This window comes from Populus nigra, chromosome 11 (assembly GCF_951802175.1).
Source record: "Populus nigra chromosome 11, ddPopNigr1.1, whole genome shotgun sequence".
NCBI lineage: Eukaryota > Viridiplantae > Streptophyta > Magnoliopsida > Malpighiales > Salicaceae > Populus > Populus nigra.
In genome coordinates this window covers 5,501,804-5,517,451 of record NC_084862.1, presented here as the reverse complement: position 1 = coordinate 5,517,451, position 15,648 = coordinate 5,501,804, and the positions used below count along the sequence as shown (strand labels likewise).

Here is a 15,648-nt window from a genome sequence, read left to right as displayed (position 1 = left end):
CCGAGCCTAACACCTAAGGAGCTTGGGCTTAGGCTACTGCTCAAGCCATGTGCTCTGCACTTTTAGTGCTGGGCATCCACCTCAGTACTACTGTGAGCTCGGGAATCCACATGCCTTAAGCCTAACATGCTTTGGTTCAAATAACGTGCCTAAACCCACTTTCACCTCTGGTGGGATCAAGATGTCACACCTGAGCCCAGCGTGTTTGGGTTCAAGCAGTATGCCTGGATCCACTTTCACCTTTTGTGGGCTTGAGTTGTCACGCCCAAGCCTAGCATGTTTAGGTTTAGGTAGTGCACCCAGACCCATTTCACCTCTTATGGGTCTAGACACCTTACCTGAGCCCAACACTCATCAAAGAATTTTTCCACGACCCATATGAATCCCTCAATATTTTATATTGATCTAATATGTATTATTTTAAGTAGAATACAATTTAAAATATCACAAGAGTAAAATTACGCTACAGACAATCCTCTACAAAAAAAGGCAAGACTCATAGGGTATAAATACACAATGAGACATTCAAAACAATTGATTAAGTAATTATCTAATCCGGAAGCCCTATTCTAATGAATTAATTGGCACATTAATTTTTTTAATGTAATTAATAAAAAAATTGGATATAAAAATATTATTCTTTCTTTTTAGCGAATATTCCACTTCTTCGTTTTATATTTCGATGCACAATTCTAAGCATTTATTAATATTTTTATGTTTAATGCGGACCTTGCCATGAGAAATGAAGGTGGATATTCAAGGTTCGGTTTCTGCTCTTGGCACCTTTTGGGTTAACAATGGTAAAAAGTATTATAGATTCTCAACAATGGCAAATTCTGGCCCATCCAAAATCACGTTCCCATCGATAAAAAAACAAATCCCTCCACCACATGCAAGCCAACAACAGTTACACACAGTATGCCAAATCCGACCATTTCTCCCGCTGGTCTTGTGATGGGATCGAAGTCAGTGGGAGCATGATTAGAGTGTTGATATATATATATATATATATATATATATATTTCAGTCCCTCAGTTGGTCTGTGGATTTACGGTGTTTTATCATATGATGAAAGCTTTGGCTAAAGTCATTATGAAGAAATGATTATTGATGTGATTTTATGTGACTTGCAATTTTACAGAAGTTTTACGTAAAGTCATGAAATGTAATTAATGTCATATAGAAACATTGGTTGTAATTCATATAGAATTGGATGTAGTCAAAGTTTTTACGTGAAAATGGTTGGCATTATTAATTATATATTTCAATACTATTATTTTCAATGATTAGATGCATAGTATAGTTTATTATTTTGTGACACTCTACTATTAAATATTTTTAAACATAAAAAAATAGGTAGGCATTATTAATATATTTTCAATTTGCAAATATATATATATATATATATATATTTGATCAAATTTTAAGATATAACTACTAAAATAAAAAAAAAATCAAAAGAATATCATAATGCCTCTATTTAAAAAATATGTCAAACCATCAAGACCAAAACTAAATAAATAAAAACAGTGCATATTTAATTGTTAAAAAAACATGTTAAAAAAAGGAAAGCCCAATATAATTAGTTGCATATTTAATTGTTTTCTGAAGTTCAAGAGAAGCTTACCTATACGCGCACAATGATAGTAATCTATATATATTTCGTTAGCTTTGCATATAAAATGTTGGTTTTTATATTGATATGACCTTTGTTTTAAAAAAGATGAGGATAATTAAAAGCAAAACTTGAAGTAATCTCCAAACCATAACTTAAATTTTGAAGTATTTGTTAGTCTGATAGTTGATTATTTTTGAAAATATTTTTTATTAAAAAATATATCAAAATAATATTTTATTATTATTTTTTAAATTTTATTTTTAATATCAGTACATACAAATAATTTAATAATACTAAAAACTTAATTTTAAACAGTAAATTTTTTCTTTAACAAATACTAAACAATAACTAAATCTTAATGATTTTGGTGTTGCCTTCGCAAAGGTAGATTAGTAGGTTAAACTAATAAATATACCACCATGGCATGAACAGTTAATTTTTTATGCAAACCTAGTTTTAATTCAAGAATATATAAATTACAAAAAAAAAAAAATTAGAATTTTACAAAATTAAGGAATATATCTGCGTTGACCAAAAGTCAAAAGACGTTTCTCCAGTATATATTTTTTTAACGAATCATTTATATCAATCAACTCTTAGGAAACTGTGTTGTGTTATCCATCAAGACACACACTCACAGAATGCTACAAGTTGCTTCTTATTCCGAGTCAAGTCGATTACAGTCGGTAAAATTCCTAAGCGTTATGCCGTCATGTGCAGCACACAGAGAGATCTTGAGATTCATCGCCGGCAGAACTGAACATGCACGTACTTCCCATGTAACACAGGACTCTATAAATGACTCATAATTAATCCTGCTCTCACACACGAAACAATTATCAATGGCAAAGCTAGCAGTCCCTCTTCTGATTTTTTTCTTCCTCTTATCGTGTATCCCTTCTCAAGCAGCTCTTCCCCTCCAAACGCCAATCCAGAAGGACCATTCAACCAGCCAATATATCATCACTGCATACCTAAAAACCCCTCTCAAGCTCACCAAATTGGTCTTGGATCTTGGTGCTACATACAGCTGGGTAAATTGCGACGACTACATTTCCTCCACTTACCAACATGTCCCCTGTAACAGTTCCATCGCTAATTCTCTTAGTACTTATGGTTGCGACGGCATTTGCGACGGTCCACCGGGTCCAAATTGTCGAAACTACACTTTCCTCTTCTTCCCTGAGAACCCCATCAAACCTGTTGACTACAAAAAAGTTAATGGCCTCAACGCTGCCCTTGTTGACTATCTCGCCTTGCCCAATACCCAAGGCTCTCTTACCTCGATCAATAATTTCATCTTTTCCTGTGCTCGAACTGGTTTTCTGAAAGGCCTAGCCAAGGGTGTAACTGGCTTAGCCTCCCTGGGCAACTCAAACCTCTCAATCCCAGTACAGATCAATAAAGCCTTCTCTTCCTCTCCAAATTGTTTTGCTATGTGCTTGTCAGGATCCATCTCTCAACCTGGTGTGGCTCTCTTCGGTAGTAAAGGGCCTTATAATTTCTTGCATGGAATTGACCTCTCAAAATCACTTCTTTACACTCCTCTTATTTTTAACCCGTTTGGAAGAGATTCTGATCCAAATACCCACAGACTCTCTCCTGAGTATTATGTGGGGCTGACTGCCATAAAAGTGAACGGAAAGATGGTGGCTTTTAACAAAGCGCTGTTGGCCATTGATGGTCAGTCTGGTTCTGGGGGGACCAGGATCAGCACTGTTGTGCCATACACAAAGTTAGAGAGTTCTATTTACAAGGCTTTTACTCTGGCTTTCTTGAAGGAAGCAGCTTCCTCTGCTTTCAATCTTACTACAACAAAGCCTGTTAAGCCATTCAGTTTCTGCTACCCTGCGGGTGCTGTGAAGACTACACAAATGGGACCGGCTGTACCAATAATCGAACTTGTGTTGGATAGACAAGATGTGGTTTGGAAGATGTTTGGATCGAACTCTATGGTGAGGGTTACAAAGAAGAGTGTTGATCTTTGGTGCTTGGGTGTTGTGGATGGTGGGACCATTGATGGCCCATCGATTATGATTGGTGGTCTTCAGTTGGAGGACAATTTGCTACAATTCGATCTACAGTCAAAGAAACTGGGTTTCAGTTCATCAATTTTGTCCAAGGGGACCAATTGCGCCGACTACAAATTTCCTACCAGAAAAGTCTAAAAAGATGATGTATTTATACCATCCATCATGTACTCTATGCATGCTTTCGTTTAGTTTTTCTAGCTTCGTTAAGCTAAGGGGCAAAGACAGGCCAATCTAGCTTTGTAATAAGAGTTCGTGCTGTCAAATAAATGAATAAAAGGATGCATATATTAAAAGAAATTAGAAAAAAAAAAAGAGAGTTGGTATATAGCTACAAATTCCTAACAATCTTTGAATGAAAATTATTTAACCGAAAATTTGTCAACTATGAATTCTTCTGTACCAATCTCTTTAACTTTGTACGTTCATTCCATAACTTTTCATAGCATTTTTATACTTTTAATTGAACTATATTTATCATATAGAATGTTATCCAATCTATTCAAAGATATAGCTCTTGAACATGAAATCTCTAAGATTTCATGCGTCCGAGCTACCATATTGATGAGACTAGAGATTCAAATACTTTGACGTTTCTTTAGACAAAAATTTTGTTAAATTCAAGATGGTTATATAAAACTACATTTTCTTTTTCCACCTCATAAATTTTAATTCATTAAAATTTTTAAGTTTCTCACCATACACAACAAAAAATCATGATGAAATCCTTTTAAAATAGTATTTATCGAAGCAAAATTAGTCGCATTAACCTTCTTCTCTTGTATTGATGTCATGATAATCTTCTAAGATAACATTTAAATATCTATAATTAAAATGTGGCTATAAACTTTCAAAAACAAAATAAAATAAAATATAGTAGACAAATTAAAATTTCAACATACGAATTAACTAAACAATATTGTAATAATTTAGCATAAAAAATATAACAAGTATCCAGTTTATAATTTAGTTTTTATAAACAACATTATCACAAATTTAAATAAATTAAATAATTAGATGATATAATTAGATTTGGCTAACAAGCATAAAATGAATCCATGCAAACTCATTTAGTCATTGTAGGATATTTTAGAGAGTGAAATTGTTTAGTTTAAATTGCATGCAAAATTATAAATCAAAGTAAAATACTTATATTTAAATAGAGTTAAAAAAATCATAATATACCTAATAACCATATAGTATAAATGTAACGAGGTGAAAATCTAATTGTATCTTTAATCATTTGGTAATAACATCGTGTAAACAGGAAACAAAATTCATTAGTAACCATTTTTATTCAAAATCACTTCCAAATTCATTTATGATGCCACTTCCTATATATTTTCTTTGCATAAATATTCATCTTATAAAAGATTTCTATTTCTTTTGCTTTCCAATTGAATATAAATCTTTGCATATATATATATATATATATATATATATATATATATATATATATTCGTTACCATATTATTTATAACAAACCAAATGGAAAACACCCATACTAATGATTTGTTTTTAGGATATTTTTGTTATATGATGTTTAGAATGATTTTATGTCTCTTATTCCATAGTTACTCCTTCCTTTCTACATATATTATACACCCTTAAAAACTTTATCTTTTCCACCACGGTATCCCTCAATAGAGCCTTCAAAATCTTATCCCATCGCATAGGTCTTATTGGTTACCTGTATCAATAATAACTCCTTTAGTGTACATTTATAATGATATGTTTATAATATTTATCTTACTATTCAAGACATATATTACCACATTCATTTCCTTTATGTAATAATAACTATTGATACATCTTCTCTATATCTAATTTCTCTATATCTAGTTGGAATAAAACCATATGAATTTTTGTAACAACTGTTAGAAAATAAAGTGTCAATAAATTGCTCAAAGTCAACATATCACAATGTACAACATGCAATTACGTGTGATACAACTTCTATTTACCACACGTACACATTCATTTATTAAATCAAACCATTTGTCGAACCTCCCTTTGACTACTAGTTATTACGGGGTCTCAACTTGAAAAATATCATTTGGGATATTAAATACACTCGATATATGTGATCTTGATTTTGATGCATCAACAATAAGTTTAACAAGCACTTGTGAAGGCCATAATACACCATGACTCGTGCAATCATCAAGTTCAGCTCTTCAATACAAAAATATTTAATAGTCTTAAAAAAAAGTTAATTTGCACATTAGTGGTCATATTTCCATAACAATAACCACCATCATACGAGAGTGTTCATCTTTTTTTCGGTTCAATCACAAGTCATTATTTGATTTGATCATTCCAATTTACTATATCATCATACATAGTATTAAATTTATATCTTGAGTGTTGTTGACACATCTTATCTAATAGTTTTTTTAATGGCACATCTTTGAATTTTTTATTGAAGTTACTCACAAAGTGACAAGAATAATAACTATAATACCCATCTGGCTTGGCCCATATCTGTGACATAGCATTCTTAATTGTTAGTGAATTATACAAAATCAAATACATCTACTTGTGACATGTCAGTGAATCAAATCTAAAAATCATGTCTAGTTATTGTTTGTTTCCTTTTCAACCAAAGCATAACACTAAAAAAACAAAACCCCTATTATTTACATTATAAACAACTCCAATCAACATTATCGCCTTGTACTTTCCATATCTATAAGTGAGTGGTGGCAATACTTATCAATGGATGACAATATTGAAACCCCTAAATTAAAGTACGAATGCTCAAAATCCTATTCAAAATATTGTTGGATCACCATCAACCATCTTATGATCCCACTCAATAACTATACTAGGATTTAATTTTTCCAGAGCCAATAATATCCTAGACAACATTTGAACAGACTCTGCATGTGATTCAAACAACCTCTCTAATAATTTTTTTTTTATAGCTAACCAAGCTTTTTTATACAATATATCATACAAAAATAACTTTATGGATAGTTGTTTTAATGGTTGCAATTTTAATACTTATTTCAGCTTTGACAATGATCAACATCATATTAGAGACAAAATCCGAGTCAATTTGACGGTGAGCTTGCATAACTATTAGATTGTGATATGTGTAGGGCTCTTTCAATTTTGAAATTTCAAATGAATAAGAATTCTTGTGATATCCCCATGTAAATACCATTGACATGATGATTTATACTTACACTATAAATGCACATAAGTTGTGATTGATCGTTACACTTTGTATTGAAGTGAATTTTTTACATGTCACCACTTAATTGTATTGATTAAATCAATCTTAGTTTAAAACATTTGTCCAACCTCCAACTCAATATGCAAGTCTAAATTCCTATGACTCAAAGCTCAATCAAATCTCATCATATGAGCAAACCCACTAGTATCTTCAAATTTAAAAACATAGGGTCTCATTGTTTGGTTTATTGGCTCACCTTACTCATCTTTCTCAACAACATCATTGACATGACAATCATTTTCCTCATCACTTGGTTTAAATTTATCATAACAATATGGAGTCATTATCATACCCAACCAAAGTTCCATATGCGTTATTTCTTGAACTAATGTTAGGTTCATTGTATCACTAACTATCCTAGACGAACATGCTACATATGATAATTATGTGGTCCTTTGACTATAACTTGAGATTCAAGTCAACTCCAAACTCGAAAACTTTTCTATTTTAGGTTTTCTACTCAAGTAAAGCTTTAATATTTGCAACCTATTTGCAGTGATCAACTTAACCATTATATTAAAAATCATATCACTAGTAATTGGCACACAAGCATAACAATTTGGATGGTCTCCATCCAACATCTTCCAAGTAATATTAACATCAAATTCAGCCAAATTCTATCTAATTCCTCAACACATAATTTTTAAATTTATCAAATGAATTATCTAATTTCAAGTTACATAACTTGATACTTCTTCCATGATAAATGATATTATTATCACTATCAATGATTTTACCAGGAAATGGAAAAGATCTCATATGTGGTATGGTCTTTTTCATTTGTGAACATTGTATTATTTTCTCTCTTTGTTTGTTAAAAATATCATTATTTGGGATTTTTTTTGTCTGTTTCACTTCAATTTTTTTCTACTTAGTTTATGAGTTTTTATTATTCGATTTCTACTATTTTTGTTGTCATGTGCTGGTTTTTCTAGCCTTTTTCCACGGTATATGTTTGGAGGGGTGGGGTTTTTTGCCCTCTACTGATTTGTGTGTTTTGCCAAGTTTCTTGTTATTTGAGAGAGCAAATTTTTGATTTTAGAGAGTTGTGACTGCAAGTTATCTTATCAAAAAATGTTGTTTGGAATTCTTGGACTATTGGCTGATATAATTGTTTTTGGGGCAAGAAATGATGTTAAGACGTGTGGATTCACCTATACATGCTTTTGAATCTATTAGTGGGTAACTTGTTTTAATTACATCACTAACTATCAAAGGTGATCACATAGAGGACATTGATGGAAATGAATACATTGATCATGTTGGTTCTTAGAGCTTGCTATAATTGGTCATGCAAATGATAAGGTTCTATTCTTCTTCGCCACCATTTGCATTTTATGTATTTATGAAAGTTTGCCTTGCTTTAATAAAGATATGTAGTGGTTTTTAGTTCTTATTAGAGAATTATACAAATTATATCATGGGATCTCACTAAATGACTTAAGTTTTTTAGTTGAAATGATTCTTTAATATGGTATCAGAACTTTGTTGATCAAATGACCATGAGTTCAAATCTCACTACCCTCATTCTATTTGATAAGAAATTAAGCACAATATAGTATGGGCATGTGTAAGTTTTAAACCCAAAGAGCTTTTACTTGAAGGGATGTGTTTAAGAATTGTATAAATCATATCTTAGGTCTCACCAAATAGTTTAAACTTTTGAGTTGAAATGATTCTTTAACATGATATTAGAGTTTTGTTGATTAGACGGTCACGAGTTCGAATCTCACTACCCCGATTCTATTTGATAAAAATTAAACATATGGTAATATGAACATATAAAAATTTCAAGCATAAATAATTTTCATATTTTAAAGCTGAAATCTGGAGTAAAATGGTTCCATGATAAGGACTGTTGCTACCCAATTTTTGACTCATGTTTTTGATAAATTTTCAGAAAAAATCAAAAATAGCAAAATAACAACGAAAACCCCCAAAAAATGCATTTTGATATATTTGCATCATTTTTAACATTTTCAACGTCATCTTAAAAAAAAAAAAATTTTCAAAGGTATTTTGAACACGTAAATTTTACAATCACTGATTTTTCTTGTTGAGTCGACGTTGATATTGCTCGCTTTTGAAAATACAAAAACAAAGAGAAAATCAAAATTTACAAAAAAAAAAAGACAAGGAAAGAAAAGGAAAAGTTGATGGACCATTGTGATTTTGGCCAAGCCACACTTCTGCAATGAATACCACGCTACAGTGAAAATCAAGGGAGAAAAAAGGGAGAGACATGGGGGCGGAGGAAATTTTTGAGGGGAAGAAAATTTTGGGGGAACAAAAGAAAAAAAAACCTAAGACCCGAAGGCTTTCATCTCTTTCAAAGGGGGCAGCCGGACACAAGCAGCCATCACCCTTCTCCCCTGCGACCGCCCCCTCCCTTGAAAAAAAAGAACCAGCTCCCCTGGCCACATCTTCCCAACAAGTCGAAACCCCTTCCCTCCACTGGTTTACCTCCAACTCCAAAAACCATCCGAGGCCAAATACAGCCCCCGTTTACCATCTCCTTCCCTGACCAGATCATTCTCCCCCTTTGGTTTGTGATTTTTACTCCTGAAACAGCCCCATCTTCCTCTCCTTGGACCAAAAACCCGACAGACCCAAGCCCCTCCTTCTTCCCTTCGCCACCGTGCAACAGCCAACCCATCAGCCTCCCTCTCCTGGCCGCTGGCCCCTGCTTTGTGATTTTTGCTCCAAAAGCCAGCCGGTCGCGCCCCTCGATCCTTTGGCCGTCGTTCTCCCTCGCGGCCAAGGAGACACCGCCGCCCACCGACCACCGATATAGGAGGCCAGCCCCACAGTCGTTCCCTTCTTCTTTATACCGAACACTGTGGCAGCCCCCGCTGTCTTCTTCCTAGTCTTCTCCCGGCCCCGCAGCAGCTCCTCCCCAACGCACAGCTGCACCCGCAGCTCCGGCCGCCAGCCTCCAGCCCTCCTTCCTCAGCCGTCAGGTCTGCCACCCGAAGAAGGAAAGAGGGCTGGAGGCTGGCGGTCGGAGGGGATGCGCCGCTAGTGGCGATGGTGTGTGGAGGGGACGCATCGCCACTGTTCAAATGCCAGAAACCTTCTAGCCACTGTTCCTGCAGTTGCAGAGGGCCTTCCCTGCAATTCTTGTAGATTTTTGGGGGTTTATTTTGTAGTTTTTTAAATTGTATTTGATTTTTGACTTTTTGTTATTTTTTTTACATGTAAAAGATGGTGTATGAGAAAATCATAATAAAAAGAGATCTGTGTGTGTGTGTTTGTATTTTATTTGTGTTATTAAATTGTAAAAATCAAAAAAACAAAAAGAATTAAGTGTTTAATTTGAATATGGTTAAATATCTCAAGGACAAAAAAAATCATGTTATATTTTCCATGAAAGTGTAATAACGTGTTTCTATACATATTCGGGGATTAATAACTAATTTATTAAAACCTTAGAATTTAATTAATAATTTAAATTTTTAAATCACATCAAACCGCAAAGTAGTTTATCTCTGGTAGGGTGGGGGTGCTAATATCTTCCCTAGCTACAACCAATCCTTTACTCTTGAATTTCTGATAAAGACCAGTATATTAAATTTTCTAGTAGCTTTAATCAAATATTAGAAGGTGACTCCCAAAGAACCAATCCAGCAAACTAATGGAAAAATTGTTGAATCGCCCCGCGAGGGCCGTGCGACAAGGACAAACACTCTTAAACTCATTTGTTGTTGTTAAGGTTGTTGAAAGGAAAGAAAGGGTGTTTGTTTGTCAGGTTGTTCCCAGCTTTGTATCTATCATCTCAAATTTTTTTTTCGTCTTTCATCCCTCACAGAATCCTTTGTTTTGACAAATTTGCTCATGTTTTTTCCTGCACAAATAAGTTCACTATCAATTTTCTTCTTGCTGAGAGCTACACTATATCAAAGAAAACTCAACTGCCATTTATTCAGCCTAACTTACGTTTGTTTTTGTTTTCCTACATCTTCGAAGAGGTTCCAGAAAGCATGGTGCTGTCAGCTTTCCTCCGTCTCAGACATTTGATGGGTCGCCTCTGCCAATAAAAGAACAGCACGCCTCAAGTTCAACCAACTCAGAGGTAACTTCCCTAACCTTCAATTATCTTCTTGTGCTCTGTCTTTGCGCCTATTGCTACAGCAATAGTTGTCTGCTTGATACAACATTGCCATTTCTGTTTTCATGGATTAAGCATGTCTTACCTCTTCCATTTGTTGGTTGATTGTTTTTTTTACTTTCGTTATTCAATTTGTTGAGCTCCCAGCTCTTTTTTGTAACTTATTCTCTTTTTTCTATGCCTGTGATTTGGAAATCAATTTCAAAACAACTTCTTCAGCTGCAGCGCCTTGGCTTGCCCTAACCCTCCACCATTTTTTCCTTTTCGCTCACATTTTGTTTCCTCGGAAATAGCTTCCACATGCTGGACATTCGCTTCTCTGCTTAAATCTTTCCATTCAGTCAACATGAAACTATTTTTAGTCCACACACACCTCAATATTTTTCATGCTTAACTGTTTTTTGCTATAATTTTTACAGGGGCTAGTGATTTGACTGTTATTGGGTTGCTGGTTTTCAAGCAATTGTTCTTCCTTTTCTTATGTTCTTTATTTTGAGATACAGTTGCAGGCTTCGTTTGTATACCTACGCTTTTGTGTTTGCTGCAAGAGCACTAGGCTTTTTCAGGTGTTTTTACATTTGCTCCTGAATGAACTTAGAAGCTAGCTTCCTGGTGTTGGACTCCATTATGCCTGCCATTGTTGTTCCCCTTGGTTTGCACTGCCATTTTTCCCTGTTGCCTTGCATCTGTGCAAGTTGTACTGGTTTGGACTGGAGACTGGAAGAAGACAGATGAGACATTGAACTAGCTCTAATTAATCGTCTTAGCTGCCCTTCTATAGGTTTTTCAATTTTTTATGGATGAGAAATTTGTTAACTTGCTGGCTTTTGTTACATCTTTGTTTTTCTCACTGTGTTCTTTTGCCTCGCGAACCATGCATGGATGAGAAATACTATTTTCTGAAACAAACACAACTTTTAATTCTTTAAGATTGACAACAAACTATAGGTGCGAATCATGGGACAAAATGTTAAAGTAGGTTAAAATAATGTGCGAAAAAAAAGAGAGGAAAGTAGACTTGAAATAATGTGTGAAAATAAATATGAGATGCACCACTATAGAGTAAAATAAAATAAAATAAAAAAGAGATAATAAATTGTAACATATAGTAGTAAAAATGAATTCCTAAGGGGATATTTAAGGGATATGATGGGAAGAGATGAGGAAATAGTGGAGGATAAAATGATCGATAACCCCACAAAATCAAGAAAGTTGATTGAATAGGCCAAAGAGGTCTATAGTATCTAACTAATGACCAGCACACAGTAAACCTTATATCATGTGCCTCGGTGGCCCTATATATTCTCAAGTGCCACCCACCCCGCACCCACCAGTGCGTTTTGCTTCCATGAATTTAGAAGTTTTAAAGTAAGTTTTGAGCTAAACTAGTATTTTTTATAAATTTATTTAGTTAACATAGTTAATTAATATATGTTGTCATCATTATTTAATATAACTTCAATAGAAGTCATAGTCGATCATGGATATATTGATATTCACCCCAAGGATTGTGAATGATGGATTATTATAATGGGGTTCAGGGTTTTATTAATTACGCAACATCTAATCCAAGAAATATTAGTGGAGACAGTATTAGGTGTTCATGTAAGAAGTGTAAAAATAAAAAGTTTATCGATCCAGATGTTGTAACGATGCATCTTCTACACAAAAAGTTCATGGAGGAATACCTGTGTTGGTATGCACACGGAGAACCATTTTGTCCTCACGAGACCATGGTAGAAAGGATGGTTAGGTAAACTTCTAGTGCTAGCAATATGCATGGAGTTGTAATGACAACAGTAATCATTATAGGATTATGATTATGGATACGATGAGAATAAATCAATCATATTGCTCAATGTTCAATCATAGATGAAGAACCTAATACAGACGTGGCTAGGTTTTTTTATCTTTTAAAAGATTCTGACGAACCATTATAGGATGGCTACACAAATCACAATAAATTATCGGTCGTTACACATGTGTTTACCATAAAGTCGGATTATGGGTTGAGTGAAGCCGATAAGGACATAATTGTTGAATAGGCGAGAAACATTTTATCTGAAGGAAACAGGTTGAAAGAGAGCTTTTATACTTGATGTACAAGGTTTATCAACTGGAAAGGAATGTTAGTGTTGCATTGTCTTTACTAAGTCTAAGTCTTAAAAGAAAGGTAAAGTGCTACAACAGGTATTTTTTCAATGAATATGTGTTTCATAATAAAGAATATGAGCAGGGTAGAAAGATATATAATAATGGTGTTTATGTTAAAGGATCGATTTCTAGTGAGTTTAAAGTTGACTATTATAGAAAATTAGAACAGGTAATTGTATTACAATATCATAACGAGCATAATAGAGTTTTTTTATTCAAATTTTTAGGAGATGATTTCTTTCAAGTTGGTGAGTTGGTTCAACCATATTGAGTTGCTCTATCGATTGACTTAGAAGAAAATTCAAATTTTTGCATCTTTGATAATATTTTTGTTGATATTGACGTTGAGGAGTTGAATATTGTTCTAAGCTCCATCAAATAAGTACAAGTTGATGAAAATTATGATAGCAATGTTATCAACATACGTAGAAGATTGTGATAGAGTTGACGACTAGTCAATTAAAGAAGAAAAAAACAATTCTAACTAACTATATCAAAATACGAAAGTGTAATGACATAAACTATAATATAATAGTTATTCTGACTAACCTCATGTCGATGCATGGTTTACAAGATTTAAGGTTAGTGTTAACTTAAAAGTTTAACAATTTTTTATGTTGATTCTTTTACTTTATTGAAATTATTGATTTAGTTTTTATAAATTTTTAATGCAAGGCTAAATTTAAGTGGGATAGAGCAAATGTTAATGTTACGAGGACGATTTGAAAGAATCACGTTGTAACTAGGGAACATCGAAACCAATACGATAATTTTTTTATTTAAAATATTAAAATTTTATTTGTCATTAACTCATATAGAATACATTTGTATAATGTAGGTTTGCATGATTTTTTATAAAAATATGCTAGAGAAAACGCTCTACCAGGCTAGAATGACATGCCGATTTGAAAGGATTTCAGGTTGCCATACATCTCGGAGAATATATGGGCGAAAAATATTCAGCACGTGACGTCCGAACATTTTACACAACGCTCACAGTCCAGTGCGGGGAACCGGAGTTGGTAAATTCACAATTCAGTGCAAGGAACCGGAGCCCACAAACGCTCTATTGGGTTTTTTTTTTACAAATGAAAATGCTGGCAGAAAAGAAATTACCAATGAGAGGTTTATTGACATACATTTTTCATCCATGAATTAGTCTATAAAATTCACGCCGATGGAATGGTAGAGTAAATACCGACATAATACGTCATCGGTAAAATTGTTAAATGTAGTAGTGCATGCAACTACACTTGTATTATTATTATTGTTTTATGTATTTCACCATTTCTTCTTTGAAGAAAATGTGCAGACAACGCGTCATCTACTAGCCCAGATTTCGACCACCTAGGGATGGTAGAAAAATCAGGATGGGGTGTTTGTGGGTTTCAAATTGTATTCTTTAACCTATTTCAATCTAAAAAAACATAAGAAACACCCTACAAACCTTAGTAAATCAATATTTCAATTCAAAACACCCATAAATTTGTCCATAAACAAAAATTTAAATCGGAATTTTTTTTTCTCTCGATCTCAACCTGCTTTTTAAGGCAAGTTTAAAATCTTAAAGCACCTCAATGGAACTTCTCTTATCGAATGGAACCGTTGAGACCAAGATCGATTTTTTTTCCACTAGAATATGACCAACCGATAAGTTTTTCTTTTCTTCACTGTTATTTGATGAGTTTCTCGCTACTCTCTCAAACCAATTGATTGAAAAAATAAACAAAATGAACTTTTAGACAAAAAAAAATCATGAACTTTGGATTAACTATATATTTTCTCTGAAATTTACAATTCAATCCTCTATTTTTGAATTTGATCTTTTTACCACAATTTCAAATTTAATCTAATCTAATTAGGCTATAAAAGGATTCAATCAAAAGAAAAAATTTAAAGATAAAAATAAAAAGAATGGACATAAGTTAAAAAATAGTGAAGCACCTAAAAAATCCAAATATTTGAGTTTGTTTATAATTACAATACAATTATATTATTTATATATATAAAAAATTAAAACTAAATAAATAAATAAAACAGTGCCAGTTAAAGAAGGAAAGCCCAGTACTATAATTAAAAAAAAAGATTGAGAAACGTGCAATCAGCAACTTTGCCAAACACTAACTAAAACTAAATCTCAATGATTTTGTTGTTCACCTTCATATAGATAGATTAGTGGGTTAAACTAATAAATATACCACCATGGCATGAACAGTTAATTTTTTATGCAAGCCTAGTTTTAATTCAAGATATATAAATTACAAAAAACATAGAAATTTACAAAATAAGGGAATATATATGCGTTGACCAAAAGTCAAAACACGTTTCTCCAATATTTTTTTTAAAGAATCATTTATATCAATCACTTTTAGGAAACTGTTGTGTTATCCATGAAGACACACACTCACAAAATGCTACCAAGTTGCTTCTTTATCCGAGTAAAGTCAATTACAGTAGGCAAAATTCCTAAGCGGTATGTCGTCATGTGCAGCACACA

At 33.3% G+C, this 15,648-nt stretch overlaps 1 protein-coding gene across 1 annotated transcript; it reads left to right on the top strand.

Annotated features, from left to right (window-relative positions):
- Positions 1–2,454: 2,454 nt before the first annotated feature.
- Positions 2,455–3,900, top strand: LOC133668683 (probable aspartic proteinase GIP1; the record flags this gene model as incomplete). The annotated part of the gene is made up of 1 exon (XM_062088635.1): positions 2,455–3,900. A coding segment is annotated over one exon (1,332 nt), but the record flags the coding sequence as incomplete, so codon positions are not given.
- Positions 3,901–15,648: the final 11,748 nt, after the last annotated feature.